The 22050-nt window shown below is 41.6% G+C and overlaps 1 protein-coding gene across 1 annotated transcript in view; it reads left to right on the top strand.

Moving 5' to 3' along the window:
• Positions 1 to 22050, top strand: part of exoc3l1 (exocyst complex component 3-like 1) — a 109853-nt gene that overhangs the window by 41027 nt on the left and 46776 nt on the right. Inside the window, exons 2-3 of the mRNA XM_059992541.1 lie at positions 4043 to 4203; positions 16291 to 16510. Of these exons, the coding sequence (XP_059848524.1) occupies positions 4043 to 4203; positions 16291 to 16510 (381 nt within the window). The remainder of the gene's footprint in view (positions 1 to 4042; positions 4204 to 16290; positions 16511 to 22050) is intronic.

Raw genomic sequence — 22050 nt, 5'->3', positions numbered from 1 at the left:
GGGGGGCTATGGTCCAGATGGGACCAGGCAGAGTAATGTTTCATCAGGATTAGATGGGCTGAGGGGCCTGTTTCTGTGCTGTAGTGCTCAATGACTCTATGACCACTGGTCATATCAATGTACAAAAATACCGAAGATCACACAGGAATTTTCTCCCAAAGCAAAGACTGTTTGCTAAGATTACATACAATGGGATCTTAATTGGGCTGAGGAGTGGCAGGTAGAGTTTTAGTTCTGATAATTGCAAGGTGTTGCATTTTAGTAAGGCCTACAAAGAGAGATTGTTTTCCTTGGAAGTGGCAACACCGGTAGACAGGAAGGCAAAGAAGGCATTTGACATGTTTGATTTCATTGGTCAGGAGCTGGGGTGTACAAGACTGCATACAGTTCTATTTGCCCAGCTATAGGAATAGTATCATTAAACTGGAGAGGATATAGATATATTTATGAGGTTGTTTCTGGGACTGAAGGATTTAAGTTATGAAGAAAGCGTGGATAACCTGGGACTTTATTCCCTGAAGCATAGGAGGCTGAGGGGGTGACCTAAAAGCAAGGGTTCCCAACCTTTCTTACGCCTTGGACCAATATCATTAATCAAGGAGTCCATGGACTCCAGGTTGGGAACCCCTAATCTAAAAAGTTTTATAACATTGTATTGGGCACAGATGAGGTGAACAACCACAATCTTTAAGGGAGTCCAAAACCAAAGAACAGAGGTTGAAAGCAATAGGGAATAAGTTTAAATGAGACCTGAGGGGTAAGTGTTTCACACAGACGGTGGTGACTATGTGGAATGAGTTGCCAGAGGAGATGGTAGAGGTGGATAGAGATATGACATTTAAAAGACATGGAAAAAGGTACATGAATAGGAAAAGTTTCAAAATTCAAAGTTAATTTATTGTCAAAATAGATAGAGGTATGTGTTATCATATCCTACCTTGAGATTTCTTTTCTTGCAGGCATTTACAAGAAAAATAAAGAAATAAAATATTATTTACATGGAACATAGTAATCTACAGCACATTACTGGCCCTTTGGCCCACAATATTGTGCCAACCACGTAATCTATTCTAGAAACTGTCCAGAATTACCCATAGCCCTCTATTTTCCTAAGCTCCATGTACCTATCTAAGAGTCCCTTAAAAGTCCCCATTGTATCTGCTTCCACCACTGCCGGCAGTGCATTCCATGCACCCACCACTCTCTGTGTGAAAAACTTACCTCTGACATCCCCTTGGTACCTATTTCCAAGCACCCTAAAACTGTGCCCCCTGACGTTAGCCATTTCAGCCCTGGGAAACAGCCTCTGGCTATCCCATAATCAATGCCTCTCATCATCTTATACACCTCTCACCCTCTGTTGCTCCAAGGAGAAAAGACCAAGTTCACTCAACCTATTCTCATAAGGCACACTCTCTAATCCAGGCAACTTCCTTGTAAATTTCCTCTGCAGTCTTTCTATAGTATCCACATCCTTCCTGTAGTGAGATGACCAGAAATGAACATTGTACTCCATGGGATCTAACTAAGGTCTTATATACTGTAACATTACCTCACGGCCCTTGAACTCAATCCCAATGATGATGAATGCAACACACCATACGCCTTCTTAACAACACTGTCAACCCGCACAGCAGCTTTGAGTGTCCTATGGGCATGGACCCCAAGATATCTCTGGTCCTTCACAATGCCATGCGTCTTACCATTAATACTATAACCTGTCTTCAAATTTGACCTACCAAATTGAACCACTTCATACTTATCTGGGTTAAATTCCATCTGCCACTTCTCAGCTCAGTTCTGCATCCTATCAATGTCCCGCTGTAACCTCTGACAGCCCTCCACACCATCCACAACACCTCCAACCTTTGTGTCATCAGCAAACTTACTAACCCACACTTCTACTTCTTCAACCAGATCATTTTTAAAAATCACAAAGAAGAGGGGTCCCAGAACAGATCCCTGAGGCACACCACTGGTCACCAACCTCCATGTGGAACACGAACCATCTACAACCACCCTTTGCCTTCTATGGACAAGTTAATTCTGGATCCACAAAGCGAGGTCTCCTTGGATCCTCTGCCTCCTTACTTTCTAAATGAGCCTTGCATGGGGAATCTTATCAGATGTGTTACTGAAATCCATATACACAACATCCACTGCTCTACCTTCATCAATGTGTTTTGTTATTTATTAATTTATTTAGAGATCCAACACGGTTACAGGCCCTTCTAGCCCAACCACCCCACGCTTCATAATTACTCCCATGTGACCAATTAACTTGCTAATTCATACATCCATGAACTGTTTGTTCTTCTGCCATCAGATAAACGTTACAGGAGCATCAAAACTAAAACCACAAGGCTACTAAACAGCTTCCTCCCACAGGCAGTCAGACTGCTAAATAGCTGCTCTACCTGACTCTGCTTTGGACACTTTTAACTTGCACTGGACACTTATAACTTGCTTTTAACTGACATGTGGCTGTTATGTTTTACTATTTATTGTTATGTTTATTATTTAGTGTTGCATTTGTTATGTTATGATTGCACTGCTCCTGGGAAATGCTGTCTCATTCTGCCCTGCAGAGCTGATGTACGGTTAGAATGACAATAAAGTTTTTGAATCTTTTTTGAATCTTGAATTTTTGGAATGTGGGAGGAAACCAGAGCACCAGGAGGAAACCCACATGGTCATGGGGAAAATATACAAACTCCTTATAGACTGCAGCAGGATTGAACCCAGGTTGCTGGCACTGTAGTGGTGTTATGCTACTTTGCCATCCTGTGTCTATGAAATAGAAACTACAAAAAAAATAAGCAAAGACTGACAAATGTGCAGAACAAAAATACTGAGTACATGTTTTGTCAAAGAGGTTTAGAGGATATGCGGTAAACTCCAATTGTAACTCATCACCTCAGGTTTACCTCATCACCTCAAATCTGGCTTCAAATCATTCAGATTTCAGGATTCCTGTTATTCAAGATAAGATTACAACCTATTGAATATTATAAGGTCTATACAGAGTTCAATGCAGGAAAATGGGACTAGCTTATATAAAACAACTTAGGTGGCATGGTCAGGTTGAGCTGAGGGTCCAGCTTCCTTGCTATATAACCCAATGACTCTATAACAATCATTGCTAATGTTTCTATGAACTACAGTATGTATATAGATAAAGCTGTGACAAGCATACTTTCTGGCCCTTGAATAAGAGTAAAAGGGAAGCAATCAGCTTCAAGTAGGAGAGGACTACCACTTGGAAGGCCCCAACAGGATTCATACCAACTATTCAGAAACCAACATGGTGAAATAGACCAAAATGATATAGTCTTTTTGGTATTTCAAAGATAAAAATAAACTTTCTATATATAGAAGGGAAGGGATTTTTTTTAACAATCCCATCCCTCTGTTAAGAAGGCAAGACAGTGACTATACTTCATTGGGAGTTTGAAGAGATTTGGCATGTCAACAAATACATTCAAAAACTTTTATAGTTGTTCAGTGGAGAGCATTCTGAGAGGATGCATCACTGCCTGGTATGCGGTGTGGGGGAGGGGCTACTTCACCGGACCGAAAGAAGCTGCAGAGGTTTGTAAATCTCATTAGCCCCATCTTGGGTACTAGCCTACAAAGTACCCAGGATGTCATCAGGGAACGGTGTTTCAGAAAGGCAGCATCCATTATTAAGGTCCTCCAACACCCAGGGCATGCACTTTTCTCACTGTTACCATCAGGTAGGAGGTACAGAAGCCTGAAGACACACACTCAGTGATTCAGGAACAGCTTCTTCCCCGCTGCCATCTGATTCCTAAAAGAATGTTGAATCTTTGGACACTACCTCACTTATTTTTAATATACAGTATTTCTGTTTCTGCATGTTTTTAATCTTTTCAATATACATATACTGTAATTGATTTACTTGTTTATTTATTATTTTTCTCTCTCTGCTAGATTCTGTATTGCATTGAACTGCTGCTACTAAGTTAACAAATTTTACTCCACATACCAGTGATAATAAACCTGATTCTGATTCTGCTAGACAGTGCATGGCCTGAGCTGGAGAAAGCTGAGAAGCTGGCCCGTGGAGCTGCATTAAAATGGGCCTCAGGGATCTTCTACCGTCCAGACCAATTAGAGAGATTGGGCCAGTACCGCAAGAGGGAAACCCAAAGAACGTCCTCTGTTCAGTCCAGGCTGAAGGTAAGTGTGAATGGGATCATGTGTGAAAGTGAGGCTGCAACATGTTAATGCACTGCCAAAGGTGTCACTAGGGTGTGAAAGCGGTCCATCCATCAGCTAAAAGAGAAGCTGAGGGTAGTGTCAGATCAAAGGAAAAGTTGAAGGACAGAAAGCCAAAGCCTTGAGAATATTTCAGTAAATGAAAACCAAAAAAAATGCTGCAGAAGGTGAAGGTTGACTGTGAGAGAAATTCAGCAAGGAATACAGAAACAAAATTTCTGTGTTACAGCCATAGGTAAAAGTGAAATGATTGACAGTAGTTCATGTGGATCCTTGCCAGCCAGAGACAGGAGGTACAGGGGAAGAACAAAAATGGCAGAGAAATTAAACAACAGACACAAAATGCTGGAGGAACTCGGCAGGCCAGGCAGCATCTCTGGAAAAGAGTACAATCCACATTTTGGGTCTAGAAGCCAGGACTATGTGTGTCTTGGATTTCTAGCCTCTGCAGATTTTCTCTTGTTTGTGAGAGGAATTAAACAAATATTTTGTGTGTAGCTTCACATTAGCAGATGTGAAAATCTGTAAGGATTTAGTATTAATGAACGGTACTGGAATTATTAATTACATAAGAAGCCAATAGTTCTGCAGGAACTGATTGTAACACCTGAGTAGTACCAGTCTTACCGTGTGTGAGTCGTCATCCACTCTTTAGAGAAAATCAAATTACACTAGGTGCTAGTAGGCCATCAGTAAGGAGAAGGAGACAATGAACAGAAACCACACACTTCTGGAAATAAGGTTTTGCATATAAGAAAAAAATATGTACAAAATATTTACATGAGCAAGAACAATTCAAAATTCAACATTCTGTTTAGGTTCCAAATCTCAGATATCAACAAAAGCCAAATTACTGTTTAGTTAGAATCAGTGATCTTCATTAGAATAACCTTTGTTACTCCAATTTCTCTAACTAATTATATCCAGTGTTATTTCCTATTTAAAAGTTTACAGACTAATCTCTCCTTCTTACTTATTCCTAGTTAGTTCAAAACCAAATATAATTCCTATTCTCAAGTATTATAGTTAACTTCAGTTTCAGTTTCAGGCAGCACATCTACAAGTGCAAATACAGTACTTTTTAGTACTTAGTACTAAATTTAGTACTTAGGGATACTAAGAGATAGGATCTACAAGTAATTGGATAGACAGGGACTTATTAGGGTGAGTCAACACGGCTTTGTGCATGGTAGGTCATGTTTAACAAATCTATTAGAGTTTTTTGAGGAAGTTACAAGGAAAGTGGATGAAGGGAAGGCAGTGGATGTTGTCTACGTGGACTTCAGTAAAACCTTTGACAAAGTCCCGCATGGGAGGATAGTTAGGAAGATTCAGTTGCTAGGTATACATGGTGATGTGGTAAATTGGATTAGACATTGGTTCAATTGGAGAAGTCAGAGAGTGGTAGTGGAGGATTGCTTCTCTGAGTGGAGGCCTGTGACTAATGGTGTGCCACAGGGGTCAGTGCTGGGTCCATTGTTATTTGTCATCTATATCAATGATCTGGATGATAATGTGGTACATTGGATCAGCAAATTTGCTGATGATACAAAGATTGGAGGTGTAGTGGACAGTGAGGAAGGTTTTCAAACTTGCAGAGGGATTTGGACCAGCTGGAAAAATGGGCTGAAAAATGGCAGATAGCAGCTGAATACAGAGAAGTATGAGGTATTGCACTTTAGAAGGACAAACCAAGCTCGAGCATACAAGGTAAATGGTAAGGCACTGAGGAGTGCAGCAGAACAGAGGGATCTGGGAATACAGATACATAATTCCCTAAAAGTGGTGTCACAGGTAGATAGGGTAGTAAAGAGAGCTATTGATAAATCAAATAAACCTTTATAAATCACAGTATTGAGTATAAGAGTTGGAATGTTATAGTGAGGTTGTATAATGTATTGGTGAGGCCAAATTTGGAGTATTGTATACAGTTTTGGTCACTGAATTACAGGAAGGATGTTAATAAGGTTGAAAGAGTGCAGAGAAGGTTTACAAGGATGTTGCTGGGACTTGAGAAACTGAGTTACAGAGAAAGGTTGAATAGGTTAGGACTTTATTTTCTGGAGCACAGAAGAATTAATAGAGGTGTATAAAATTATGATGGGTATAGATAGAGTGAACACAAGCAGGCATTTACCACTGAGTATAGGGGAGAAAAAAACCAGAGGACATGAGTTAAGGGTGAAGGGGCAAAAGTTTAAAGGGAGCATTATGGAGGGCTTCTTCACACAGAGAGTGGTGGGCATGTGGAATGAGCTGCCAGATGAAGTGGTAAATGTGGGGTCACTTTTAACATTTAAGAAAAACTTGGACAGGTACGTGGATGAGAGGTGTATGGAGGGATATGGGCCAGGTGCAGGTCAGTGGGACTAGGCAGAAAAATGGTTCGGCACAGCCAAGAAGGGCCAAAAGGGCTGTTTCTGTGCTGTAATGTTCAATGGTTCTTCACAGTTTGTGTCTTCAGCTTCTAATCGATGCTGCGTTTCTCTCCTTGTCTGTCCTGTGTCCAGCCCGCCCCTTCCTTGCATAGTGTTTGTTTTCAAATTTTCTTTTTTAAAATCATTTCCATTCCTCTGCAGGTAAAACTTTCTAACGTTATAATTTTGGGTTTAATTAACCATGATGATCTGCATGTTATGGAGAAAACCGATGGACTGATTTTCACTTTGCAAAGTTCCACTGATTTAGAGATAAGAATAGCTTTACTTCAACCCAGTTAAATGTGAAATGGTTCATTTTGGTAGGTCAAATATGATGGCAGAATATAGTATTAATGGTAAGGCTCTTGGCAGTGTGGAGCATCAGAGGGATCTTGGGGTCCAAGTCCATAGGACGCTCAAAGCAGCTGTGCATGTTGACTCTGTGGTTAAGAAGGCATATGGTGTATTGGCCTTCATCAATCATGGAGTTGAATTTAGGAGCTAAGAGGTAATGTTGCAGCTATATAGGACCCTGGTCAGAACCCACTTGGAGAACTGTGCTCAATTCTGGTTGTCTCACTACAGGAAGGATGTAGAAGCCATAGACAGGGTGCAGAGGAGACTTACATGGATGTTGCTTGGATTTGGGAGCATGCCTTATGAGAATAGGTTGAGTGAACTGAGTCTTTTTTCCTTGGAGCAACGGAGGATGAGAGGTGACCTGATAGAGGTGTATAAGATAAGAGGCATTGATTGTGTGGATAGTCAGAGGCTTTTTCCCAGGGCTGAAATGGTTGCCACAAGAGGACACAGGTTTAAGGTGCTGGGGAGAAGGTACAGAGGAGATGTCAGGGGTAAGTTTTTTACTCAGAGAGTGGTGAGTGTGTGGAATGGGCTGCCGGCAACGGTGGTGGAAGCTGATATGATAGGATCTTTTAAGAGATTTTTAGATAGATACATGGAGCTTAGTAAAATAGAGGGTTATAGGTAAGCCTAGTAATTTCTGAGGTAGGGACATGTTCTTTGTGGGCTGAAGGGCCTGTATTGTGCTGTAGGCTTTCTATGTTTCCATTAGTTGTCACATGTATCTCAAAACATACAGTACAGCGAAATAGGGTGATTGCGTGAAATCAAATCAATGAAGATTGTGCTCAGTATCGCCATATCTCCAGCACTCTAAAAGCGTGCCCACAGCTCACTAACCCTAATGTGTATGTCTTTGCAATATGGGAGGAAACTGGCGTGGTCATGCAGAGAATGTACAAACTCCTTTCAGACAGTAGCAGGAATCGAACATCGATCTTACAGCTGGTACCGTAAGAGTGTCACGCTTTTCAGAAGCTGAAAGCACTAAGTGTAACTGCACTGCTTAAAAATGAAGGTTGAGAGAGAACTGATGGCCAATTAGCCTGCGATATGTTGATTGAAATTCTACATTTCCTTAAGACATAGAAGGAACATATTAAGCCCATAGAGTCCTGCTGACTCTCAGTGCCATTCCATTCCCCCCACCCCACTAACTTACCCTGTCACCTATTCTTCACACAGTCCCATCAAAGCGCAACACCTCACCCCCAGATTCTACCTCTTACCTACACAGGAAGAACAATGTACAGCAGCCAATCGGCCTATCAAACCACATGTCCTTAGGATGTAGAAAGAAACTGGAGCACCCAGGGAAACCCATATAGACACAGGGAGAATGTGCAAATTCCACAAAAACAGTAGCTGGGATTAATGTTGAGCATGGGTTACTGCAGATGTGACGTATTAGCCACTGGGCCGACCACGCTAGAATCTACAATGAAGAATGCGGTAGTGGTCTTAAGATATCTTGCACAAGCTTTAGTCAATGCCCCACCTACTCATAAACCTTTGTCTTCTCTCTCTGTGACCATCTTATGATTCCTCCCGAAGCTGAACCAGAACCAGGCTTTCCACAAGGACTTAACCTTTCCCATTGTCTGGGCTGCAGTTGTATTGTCCCTGGGTACCCTCCTGCTGCTGCCCCTACCTCCAGACCAGGAACTGATTGCTGATTGCTGGCATCCCACCTAGAGAACTGCCCTCTTCTGCTGCCAAAATGGGATGGTGTCCATTAATCAAGTCAAGTCAACTTTTATTGTCATTTCAACCATAACTGCTGGTATAGTGCATAGTAAAAATGAGACAACGTTTTTCAGGACCATGGTTTACATGACACAGTACAAAAAACTAGACTGAACTACGTAATTAAAAAAAACACAGAGAAAGCTATACTAGACTACAGACCTACACTGGACTGCATAAAGTGCACAAAAACAGTGCAGGCATTACAATAAGTAATAAACAAGACAGTAGGGCAAGGTATCAGTCCAGGCTTCGGTGACCCATAAAAACAGGGAAGTCGCTGCACTGTGGGGAAGAGTAGCAATTGGTAATTGGCAATTGGCAATTGGTAGATTATTGTCACATATACTGAGATACAGTGAAAAGCGTGTCTTGCATTATTGTTCAAACAGATCAGATCATTATACAATGCAATGAGGTAGAACAAGGTAAAGCAATAACAGAATGTAGAATAAAGTGTAACAGCTACAGAGAAAGTGCAATGCAGGTAAACAGTAAGGTGCAACGTTTCAACAGGTCATCAACAAGATACTCAGTTATGCTGAAAAGTGGCCAATGATGTTCAATGCAAAAAAAAATGTGAAGTGTTGCACATTGGAAGGCTGAACAAGGTAAATGGCAAAATTCTTGGCAGTATGGAGGAACAAAGGATCTTGGGGTTCACATCCATCCAAATCAGAAGCAGGTTTATTATCACTAGCATGTGTTGCGAAATTTGTTAACTTAGTAGCAGCATTTCAAAACAATACATAATATAGAAGAAAATTAATAATAAGTAAATAAGTCAATTACAGTACACGTATATTAAATAGATCAATCGTGCCAAAAGCAAATAATATATGTTTAAAAAGTGAGTTAGTGTTCAGGGGTTCAATGTCCATTTAGGATTCGGATGGCAGAGGGGAAGAAGCTGTTTCTGAATCGCTGAGTGTGTGTCTTCAGGCTTCTGTACCTCCTACCTGATGGTAACGGTGAGAAAAGGGCATGCCCTGGGTGTTGGAGGTCCTTAATAATGGATGCTGCCTTTCTGAGACACTGTTCCTGAAGATGTCCTGGGTAATTTGTAGCCTCGTACCCAAGATGGGGCTAATGAGATTTACAAATTTCTGCAGCTTCTTTCGGTTCTGTGCAGTAGCACTCCCATACCAGACAGAATGCTCTCCATGGTGCATCTATAGAAGTTTTTGACTGTATTTGTTGACATACCAAATCCCTTCAAACTCCTAATGAAGTATAGTCACTGTCTTGCCTTCTTTATAATTGCATCAATATATTGGGACCAGGTTAGATCCTCAGAGATCTTGACACCCAGGAACTTGAAACTACTCACTCTCACCATTTCTGATCTCTATGAGGATTAGTATGTGTTCCTTCATCTTACCCTTCCTGAAGTCCACAATCAGCTCTTTCATCTTGCTGAAGTTGAATGCAAGGTTGTTGCTGCAACTCTACTCCATTTGTTATCTCCATCTGAGATTCTACCAACAATGGCTGTATCATTAGCAAATCTATAGATGGTATTTGAGCTATGCCTAGCCACGCAGTCATGGGTATAGAGAGAATAGAGCAGTGGGCTAAGCACACACCCCTGAGGTGCAGCAGCGTTGATCGTCAGCGAGGAGGATATGTTATCACCAATCCACACAGATTGTGGGCTTTCAGTTAGGAAGTTAAGGATCCAATTGCAGAGGGAGGTACAGAGGCCCATGTTTTGTAACTTCTCAATCAGGATTGTGGGAATGATGGAATTTAAATGCTGAGCTCTAGTCGATTTACAGACCTTCGTTGCCAGACTTCAGCAGATGATTTACCTCCTGGTTCATCCACAGTTTTGATTTGGGAATGTACAATAAGTCACATACTCATCCACACTGATTTTAATGAAGTCAATAGCAACTGCAGCAGACTCATTCAGATTTGAAGACAAATCCCTGAATACAGTCCAGTCCACCGATTCAAAGCAGTCCTATAGGCTCTCTTGTGCTTCCCTTGTCCATACCTTCTCAGTCCTCACTGGTGGTGCTGCAGTCTTCAGTCTCTGCCTGTACTCAGGGAGTGGAAGTACAGCCAGGTGATCAAACTTCCCGAAGTGAGGGCATGAAATAGAACAGTAGGCATTCTTGATGCTGGTGTAGAAATGGTGCAGTGAGTTGTTTCCTCTGGTATTTCAAGTGGTCTATTGAAGGTAATTGCTTAGTAATTTTTTCAGACTGACCTAGTTAAAATCTCTCAAAATGATGGTGAAAGCATTAGGATGCGCTATTTCATTCATTTCGCTCAGATCATCTAAAGCCTGATTGATATTGGCCTGAGGTGGAATGTATACCACTACCAAAACGATCACAGAAATCTACCGCAATAGGTAAAAAGGATGGTACTTAACCCTTCCCTCAATTCCTCAAAGTTGCCTTGCAAGTTGATAGTGGTGAAGGATGTGTTAAAAGTGTTGGCCTTCATTAGCAGGGAGATTAAGTTCAAGTACAGTGAGATTATATTTCCGCTTTATAAAACTCAGGTCTGCCTGGTTTACCACCAATCATGCAGCTAGACTTCTGAGGGGACAGGAATATGCACGACCAAGTCTCATCCAGTGAAAACCATTGCAAAGATTCAGTAATGCCATACTTAGACTTTGGGAAACACAAGTGCTTAGTTTCACTTTTTTAGCTATGATTCTAAAACAGATACTCACTCAACAAACAAGAGGATATCTACAGATGCTGGAAATCCGAATAACACACACAAAATGCTGGAGGAACTCAGTAGGTCAGGCAGCATCTATGGAAAAAAGTACAGTTGACATTTCGGGCCGAAACCCTTCAGCAGGACTGGAGAAAAAAGCCGAAGGGTTTCAGCCCAAAATGTCAACTGTACTTTTTTGCATAGATGCTGCCTGGCCTGCTGAGTTCCTCCACCATTTTGTGTGTGTTACTAACATATTCACTCTGCCTTGCAGCATTGAAATATTTCCATTGTGGCTACTCACTCTTCCATAAACAGAACTCACAGGACCCCTTATCTTTCGGAAATGCTCAGGAGAATGCAAGGGAAGTTCAACAGAAATGTAGCAGAGCTGAGGTGACAGGGGATGATATGTAGAGAGGGCAGAAAAACCAAAGTTATACATAGAGTAAAGAGGATTAAAGGAATATGTAGTAAAGTCAAGTTGACTTTCGTTATCATTCGCACGCAAGTTATAGGTACAATAAAAAAATTGCTAGCAGCAGTATCACAGGCACATAAAGTTTAGATCAAACACCGAATAATGATTATACATGAATTACACAAACTGAAAATAGACTGTGCAATTAAGACATTGGTGCAAAAGAAAACACAATGAGAGAAGTCTATGGTAGTGCAAGAGGTACCCCATAGTGTTCAGTTGCTGAAGTAGGGATAAAGTTTTACAGGTTGGTTCAAAAATCTTATGGTTGTGAGCAAAGTAGCTGTTTCTGAATGCGGAGGATTTTGACGAAAGCAGTGGGAAGAGAGCATGACCTGGAGTGTGAGGATCTTTGATGACCCAGCACCTCATTGATGGGAATTGCTGTGTGTGTAATGGACCGGTCTGTGTCCTCCACTCCCTGCACCTTGTTGCATTCCTGTGTGTTGGAATTGCTGTACCAGACCATACATGATGCAACCAGCCAGGATATTTTCAGTATTACTTTGATTTAAGTTTTTTTAAGAGTATGTGATGACATGGCAAATCTCCTTAAACTTCTAAGCAATATTCCAAATTTCAGAATCAGGTTTATTATCACTGAAAGATAGAAACACAGAAAACCTACAGCACAATACAGGCCCATCGGCCCACAAAGCTGTACCGAACATGTCCTTAGAAATTACCTAAGGTTACCCATAGCCCTCTATTGTTCTAAGTTCCATGTACCTATCCAGGAGTCTCTTAATAGATCCTATCGTATCCGCCTCCACCACCATCACTGGCAGCCCATTCCACGCACTCAACACTCTCTGTGTAAAAAATTTACCCCTGACATCTCCTTTGTACCTACTTCCAAGCACCTTAAAACTGTGAGCTCTCATGTTAGCCATTTCAGCCCTGGAAAAAAAGCCTCTGACCATCCACACGATAAATTGCCTCTCATCAGTTTATACATCTCTATCAGATGTTGTGAAATTTGTTGTTTTGTGTCAGCACCACTGTGTGATAAATAAAATACACTACAAATTTAAAAAAATAAATAAGTAGTGCAAAAATAGTGAAATAGTGTTCATGTGTTCATTGTCTGTTCAAACATCTGCTGGCAGTGGGGAAGAAGCTATTCTTAAAATGCTGAGTATGTGTTTTCAAGCTCCTTTACCTCCTCCCCAATGGTAGTAATGAGATGAGGCAGTGGGAGGCCTTAACCTTGGATGTTGCATTTTCAAGGCATCACGTTTTGACTATGTCCTCAATAGTGAGAAGATTTGTGACTTTGATGAAGCTGTTTATAATATTACAATTAAGATGAATTCTGCTAAGAGAGAAAGGGAGGAACTGTTTCCACTAGCAGGAAGGTTAGTGCTTAGAGGTCATAGACAAGACGATTGGAAACTAATCCAAGGTAAGTGAGGAGCAAGATAATTTTTTCCTGTGTAACAAGGGTTCATATACAAACTTGGCTCGTTAACTAACTCTGCTAACAGCCACAGACTCAGTGATGAGAAGGACGCCTTTCATAAACAATATACATCTAGGGCTGGTGTGATTTGGGTTTCAACCAAATAGGAATGTCATGATGTTCCGTTTAAGGAAACCTCGATTTGAGTGAATACTGTGTAAGAACTGCCCATACACAGTTATTGGTAGCCCAGACATGACAGATCATACACCAGAATAAAATTATAAAGGAAGTATATTTACCAAGTTCATCTTTATCAAACAGTTAATAGAAAAAGAAAAGAAAAGGGCCCAATGTGCACATAGTCGTTGGAGATTATATTGGAGTTTTCGGGTGTGTATCTTTTATTCAGGTGCTAGACAGCACCGTCCACATTCTAAACTTCACTTGGAATCCATCTCAAATAGACAGACTCTCTCAGGAGTATTGGCTCTTCCTCCTTGTGGCCATTCATCTGCACAAAGCACTTCTTGTAAAGGGATCTCTCTTTCCAACAGCATTCTGTGGCATCATTTGGGGGTTATATGGGAGGCAGGGTTTGAGGGTCGGCACAACATCATGGGCCGAAGGGCCTGTAATGTGCTGTACTATTCTATGTTTTATGTTCTATGGTCTATCCCTTGTGCCCCGTTCCAAAGCTTCCAGCAAAAAGACCCCAAACCAGACTACTGTCCTTCAGAAACTCTTCCCCACAGCTCTCTGGAACCTTCTCTCACATCCACAAACCTGATTGGCTGACTCACATTCCAAAGTTGGACAACATGTGTTTAAGATAAAGACAAAATGTCTTTATCTTTAAAGACAACATGTCTTTATCTTTAAAGACAAAACACAATTTCCAGCATGGCACATCGCCTTTAGCAGAAAGCTGCTAATATAAACTACCTCACAGCATAGTATTAGGAATCTTAACCAAGGAATTTTACCTGTTACTCAGCATACAGTGTATTACAAAAGGCTGGATAACATACATGAAGAAGTAAGTTAGAATAATGCTTGCAAGCATAAAAACTACAAGGTTATGAGGAAAGAAAGGGACTTCCTTTATTTCAGAATGGAAACCTTTTGTACGATGCTGTCTCTGTCACTCCAGAGAAAGCGGGATAACAGCAGAGAAGGTGCAGAGGGTCTTTGGTGCAGCGGGTTCATGCTGACCATCCAGCATCCACTTACACCACGGGTTCTTAACCTGTGGTCCATTGGCCCCTCGGGGGTCTGTAGATAGATTCCGGGGACCCTGTAAACTTGGATGGGAAAAAAATTTACGCCTTTATTTTAATAAATCTCCAAATGAAATTTAGCATTTTACATATATTACTATATCACAAATTTATTTTTTCATATTTTGATAACTGGATCTGAATATAATTGGTTTCTATTGTAATTCAGTTTCACCAGTTTGCCAAAGGGATCTATGACATTAAAAACGTTAAGAACCCCTGATTTACATTAATCCTCTGCTAATCCCATTTCACTCCCCCCATGTTCCTATCAACTGCTCACACACAGATTTTCCCACTCACCTACACACCAGAGGCAATTTACAGCAACCAACCTGCATACCTTTGGGGTGTAGGAGTGAAGCAGAACACCCAGGGGAAGCCACACAGTCTCAGGGAACATGCAATCATGTCTCTGATCTTGTTAGCAGGATTGGAGGGTGTAGTCATTACACAAGGCTGTCTCAGCAAGTCCTTTTCTGTTTGGAACACAAAGATTTGGTTTGGATACCTAAAATTCTGAGGCACTTATATGGGCCAACAGGAAGAACTGAAAGAGCAACATCTAAAGGATACAGACTTAACTTAGTTGGGATTAGATCAGACTTGAGCAATTTTGTTTACCCTGTCAGTAGTTGGTATACCTAACTCTTACAGGGGTTGGTGGAGGCAGAAAGCTTCCCTGTACTTGGACGTGGAATTCATCTGACTTTTTGCCCAATATGCACACAGCATGTTGAATGACCTTCTAGTGTAAATTTCTATGATACTTTTCACAGAAAGGCTCCTTCAAAGATTTAGCATTGTGTAACATAAAATATTTTTGGAATTTGTTCTTTCCTGATTCAGCAGCAAGAGGTATCCAAAAACAAAGGAAGCACAGTACGTGCATTAAGGATTATGCAATTAATTTATTACAGTAAAGAGTGAAATACAAAAAGGATGGAAAATGCTTAATAGAGATAGAGAAGCAAACAAAATAAAACTCATAACCAATCACTGAACCAATCTATTCAGAGGAATCACAAGTGACAAACAGCCTTTTCTAGTCTCACTTTCTATGCTGTTCTCTCTTCCTCTCTATTTTTCTACATAGACGTAGAACAGTACGGCACAGTACAGGCCCTTCGCCCACAATGCTATGCCAAACATGTACTCACTTTAGAAATTATCTAGGGTTCCCCATTGCCCTCTATTTTTCTAAGCTCCATGTACCTATCCAGGAACCTCTTAAAAGACCCTATTGTATCTGCCTCCACCACCGTCACTGGCAGACAATTCGATGCACTCACCCTGACATCCCCCCCGTACATACTTCCAAGCACCTTAAAACTGTACCCTCTTGTGTTAGCCATTTCAGCCCTGGGAAAAAGCCTCTGACTATCTACAAGATCAATGCCAGCTTATCATCTCATCATCATTATTTTGCATATTTTTACACGTACCAAGGACAAATCAAGTTGACGTCTTTCCTTACACATAGGCATGACTGGCTGAAGAGTAAGTGTATGGTTCCGATGGAGGGGTGGGAGGTGAGGTGAAGCTGAAGCTGCATTTTTCTTTTCTTTTCCGATACTGAGTATATTGACAGATGGGGAGGAATTGTGAGCCCCTGCTGGGAATGGTGAGAGGGGTACTCCAAAGCTGCACTTTGGCTGCTCTTTTGTTTCACAGTCTGCTGTTCAGTCCTACCTGGAAGGGGTAGGAACAGGCCTCGGGCAGCTGAGAACCTCACTGGACGATGTCCGAGCTGTGTGCCGCACGATGGTGGAGGTGCAAGAGGAGTGCCAGAACAAGGTGAACGGTTTCGAGAGCCTCAGCCAGCTGAGTGGGCTGGTTTCTGACCATGTCCAGTTGGCCACTGCAGTGCACAATCTGCATCAAGTCTTCTCAGGTAAGGAGCCTGGTGAATATTTCACTTGCCTACTTCCCGTTTCCCACCTATTTAAGGATTTTGATGTGATCAGCTTTCTAACAAGTCCTGTTTTCCAAGAGGCTGGCTGGGCCATAATTACTGACCCAGTACACCGAATGGCCTCACCACCCCAGTTCACGTGGATTGGAGGAAGCTTAAAGTCAAAATCTAGGTCAAGTTCCTGGTCAGAGGAGCAATGGAAAACTGAGTTTCAGCAGCATCTCAGCCACATAGCATCAGATACACAATGTTCACATAAACTAACTGTAAATTATACAGCAGCACAATTTGAACTTCCATCTTGGGCAGACACTGGGTAGGTTGGTCTTGTTTTCCTGGAGTGAAGGGGACTAAGACAGGATAGGTGGATGTAGATTATGAGAGGTACAGATAGGGTAGGTGGTCAAAATCCTGATGCCTCATTGGGGTTTCAAATACATCATAGCTTCAGGGTGAGAGGAAGAAGTTTTAAAGGAATTTGACAAGGGAGACTCATGAGAGACTCATCCAGAAAGTCATGAGGCATGGGATAAGTGGAACCTTGGCTGTTTGGATAAAAAAAATTGGCTTAAAGGAAGAAAGCAGAGGGTAGTTGTAGAAGGAAGGTATTCTGCCTGGAGGTCGGTGACTAGTGGAGTGCCGCAGGGATCTGTCCTGGGACCCCTGCTATTTGTGATTTTTATAAATGACCTGGATGTAGAGGCAGAAGGATGGGTGAGTAAGTTTGCAGATGACACGAAGATTAGAGGAGTTGTGGATGGAGCTGCAGGTTGTTGAAGGTTACAAGAGGATATAGACAGGCTGCAGAGTTGGGCAGAAAAATGGCAGATGGAGTTCAATCCGGACAAGTGTGAGGTGATGCATTTTGAAAGGACAAACCAGAAGACTTGAGTACAGGATTAATGGTCAGTTACTTAAGAGTGCGGATGAACAAAGGGACCTTGGGGTTCAAATCCATACATCCCTCAAGGTCGCTGCACAGGTTGATAGGGTAGTTAAGAAGGCCTATGGGATGCTAGGCTTCATTAACGGGGGATTGAGTTCAAGAGTAGAGAGGTCATGTTGCAACTCTACAAATCTCTGGTGAGACCGCACTTAGAGTATTTTGTTCAATTCTGGTCACCTCATTACAGGAAGAATGTGGATGCTATGGAGAGGGTGCAGAGGATATTTACGAGGATGTTGCCTGGTTTGGAGAACAAGTTATATGAAGCAAGGTTAGCAGAGCTGAGACTTTTCTCTTTGGAGAGTAGAAGCGTGAAAGGGGACTTGATAGAGGTCTAGAAGATTGTGAGAGGCATGGATAGGGTGGATAGTCAGTACCTGTTTCCCAGGGCACCAATAGCAAACACCAGAGGGCATATGTACAAAATTAAGGGAGGGAAGTTTAGGGGAGACATCAGGGGTAAGTTTTTTACACAGAGGGTTGTGAGTGCCTGGAATGACTTGCCAGGGATGGTGGTGGAGGCTAAAACTTTAGGGGTATTTAAGAGCCTCTTGTAGAGGCACATGGATGAAAGAAAAATGGAGGGTTATGGGGTAGTGTGGGTTTAGTATTTTTTTAGAGGTTATATGGGTCAGCACAATATGGAGGGCTGAAGGGCCTATACTGTGCTGTAATGTTCTATGGTTCAATGGGATTTGAGGAGAGAGCTTTTATAACACAAAGAGTAGATGCTACCTGAAACATGCTGGAATCAAAGACAATCACTATGTTTAAGTGGCATTTAGAGAGACACTTAAATAAACAAAGCATTGAAAGATCCTAACTTGCACATTGGATGAATGCCGGTTGGCTAAAAGGTCAGCATGTAGCAGATCAAAGAAACTGTTTTTGTGCTGGTGGAATCTATGTTGACCAGCACTAGGGCAGCACTGACTCATTGCAACAAGTCTGATGCCTCATCCAGCGACTGGGCAAACACTGACGGGCTCCCTCTGTATACAGGGGATCACTGAGCAGAATTGCTGCCATAAATCTCTGCCATAGCACTTTTGCCTGAAAGCATTCTGTCTGAGACTGAACCGCAGGAAAAGTTCACAGATCAGAAATTAGTACCTCTTCTTGGACAGACAGCACTTTTACCCACTGAAGTTTGAATGAATTATTAATGAGCAAACCTGTAGTGTCCTGTCCCTTTGTATAATCAGAATCAGGTTTAATATCACTGACGTGTGTTGTGAAATTTGATGTTTTGCAGCAGTAGTACAGTTTAATACATAAAAAGACTATAAATTACAATAAGAAATAAATATTAAATTAAATAAGCAGTGCAAAAGAGAGCAAAAATACTGAGGTAATGTTCATAAATCATTATTGGTTCATTGTCTATTCAGAAATTTGATGGTAGTTTCAGTGAAGGGTCAGAAAATTGCTCACTCACAACCAGTGACCAGACCAACACTACCCTTCCAAACACCCCAGTACAATGATCAATGTTCTAGCCATATTGATGTAGAAGGGCAGATAGCGTAAGGTGGATGTAAGGAACAGGAACAGGTTGGGGAGGGAGAATAAATTGAATAATAAATATGTTTAAATACTTAAGCTGAGGTTGGGTGAGACAAGAACCAGAGGTCATAGGTTAAGGATGAAAGGGGAAATATTTCAGATGAACTTCACTCAGAGGGTGGTTCAAGTGTGGAACAAGCTGCCAGCAGAAGTGTTGAATGCAGGTTTGATTTCAACATTTAAGAGAAGTTTGGAGAGAATCATAGACAGGAGAGGTATAGAGGTCTACAGTCCAGGTACAGGTTGATAGGACAAGAGACAAAGAAGAATAACAGTTCAGCATGGACTAAATGGGACAAAGGGTGTGTTTCTGCATGGCAGAGCTCTATGACTCTAGAATTCCCAAGCTGTTGAAGGAAGATAATAAACAAGAGATTCTGCAGATGCTGGAAATCCAGAGCAACACACATAAAATGCCAAGCAGCATCTATGGGCTGAGACTTTTCATCAAGAATGGAAAGGAAGAAGGAAGATGTCAGAATAAGAAGGTCAGAGAGTTGAAGGAGGACAAACCAGGTGGGTGAGGTAGGGAAGGATGAAGAGATGAGAGGTCAGAGTGGAGAAATAGAACAAGAAGAAAGGGAGGGGGAAAAAATTACCAGGAGGAAAAATTAACATTCATGCTATCAGGTTCGAGGCTACCTTGACGGAATATAAAGCGTTGCTCCTCCACCATGAGACTGGTCTCACCATGGCAGCAGAGGAGGCCGTGGATCAACATGTCAGAACAGGAATGGGGATAGGAATTAAAATGGTTGGCCACAGGGAAATTCCCTTTTTGTGGATGGAGTGGAGGTGCTCAGCAAACATGTCGCATCTCACCAACACAGAGGAGGCTGTATCAGGATTAATGGAATGATAGCTGCAGACAGTGGAGAGTGGAGGGGGAGGTAAGGGGTGGTAGGGTCCCATTGAAGATGGCGGAAGTTACAGGGAAGCAACATATCTTGTTATTGACAGCCCTCAATGGCTGTTATTCTTGGAAGGATTGTTGCAGATGATGGGAAGATTTTCTTGCTGCAGCTATGAAGTGGAACGCTACCAAAGTTGGTCACATTCCAATGGTAAATTGATATATTCTTCATTCACAAAGCTATTCACTGGATATGATTGCAATCAAGATTGAAACCAATCAAAAATTAATTTGTTGGTGGCATGGTGATGTTTGGCTGAGGCTGATGTTAAATAAGTTCACAGTGAGAAAACAGACATCATTGATTCTCTCTTCAGAACTAGATCTATGCACTAGAATGGAGCAGTCATCCCAGCTATAGTTACCTCCACCTCTTTCCTGCCTGGTTTTTGGCCTAAAGATTCCCTGTTGCTATGTGGACAGTGCTTTCTTTGTTCTTCCTATTTAAAACAGGAAACAAATATTTTCCTGGAATTTCTTATCTTGGGTACAGAGAGATTGTTGGGAGGGAGCAGCCAGATGACTGACTAAGCAGGAGGAATTGTTTTTGTCCTTTGGTAGAGATGTCAGTAATTACAGTATTAGGGCACCGAGGGCATCTTCAAAAGGTGATGCCTCAAAAAGGCAGCATCCATCATTACCCTCTTCTCACTGCTACCATCAAGAAGGAATGTGTGCCTGAAGACACACATTCAATGCTTTAAAACAGCGTTTTCCCCTCCCCATCAGATTTCTGAATGGACAATGAACCCACGCACACAAACTCACTTACGTTTTCTTTTTTGCTCTCGTTTTGCACTACTTCTTCAATTTATTTTTCATATATTTTTCATATTTATTTTTCATGTATATTTCTGATTGTAATTTATATTTTTTATTATTATTATATATTGCGTTGTATTGCTGCTGCAAAACAATGAATTTCACGACCTATGCCAGTGATATTAAACCTGATTCTGATTCTGACTAAAAAAGGCAGCTGGATGGAAATAGAAAGCTATGGTCTGAATGCAGACAACTGGATTAGCATAGATGAGCTGAAAACTCAGCACAGAAATGATGGGCGAAGGCAGTGTCCCTCTGCTGCATGATCCTCTGACTCTTATCTTCATTAACCATAGAGTACATTCAGGTTACTTTCATCTTACTGACAATTTATATTGTCCTCTGACTGCATGGGCTTTCTTCTTTCATTAACCATGGAGTACATTCATCCTGCTGACAATTTATGTTGTCCTCTGACTGCATGGGCTTCCTCCAGGTGCCCCGGTTTCCTTACACACCCCAAAGGCCTACTGGTTGGGAGTGTTAATTTGTCATGGTAAATTATCCCTAGTATAGTGGAAGAATCAGGGTGGAGTTAATGGGAGTGTGAGAGGGTTATTGGGGTATAGCAGTGATAGGATTGCTCTAAGAGAGTTGGTGTCTTCTTCGATGGGCAGGATGGCCTTCCTCTATGTTGCAAGGAAATATTTGACAATCATTCTAGTTGGTCCAAGGTGCAATGTTTCCACATCCAGTATATCCTTTCTTAAGAACTGATATAATCCGATCAAGACTTCCTTACATTTAAATTTTATGTTTCATGCAGTAAAATCCATAGCTCATTTGCCTTCCTGCTTTCTGAGACCATTTGTTAGCTTTCTGCTCTTCTCAAAATAATTCCCTATATTCACTCTCCACTTCAACATCTAATTCCATCTCCCAATTCTAATTTTCTCTTATCCCCACTCTCGTTATCTCTTCTGCTACCCTCTTGGTCATTTATTCACTCTGACTACATCTCTGTCTGGGCTTTTTGTGCCCCACATACAAGATTCAAGTTTATTTATCACCTGTACATTGAAACATACAGCGGTATTTGATATTTGAGTTAACAACCAACACACCCAAGGATGTGCTCAGGACAGCCCACGTGTTGTCACACAACCCAGACCAACCTATCATACTGACATGCTTGGCAAACAACACAGAACACAAGAAACAACAAAAGTGAAACAAGCCCCATCCCTCCCTGTCTCCCACGGTCATACTCCATTGTCACCTCCTATTTCTTTTACCCCTTTTCAGTTACATGGTCCTCTTTTTCAAGCT

Source organism: Hypanus sabinus, chromosome 17, assembly GCF_030144855.1.
Source record: "Hypanus sabinus isolate sHypSab1 chromosome 17, sHypSab1.hap1, whole genome shotgun sequence".
In the NCBI taxonomy this organism is placed as follows: domain Eukaryota; kingdom Metazoa; phylum Chordata; class Chondrichthyes; order Myliobatiformes; family Dasyatidae; genus Hypanus; species Hypanus sabinus.
This window is presented reverse-complemented; position numbering and strand designations above follow the sequence as displayed.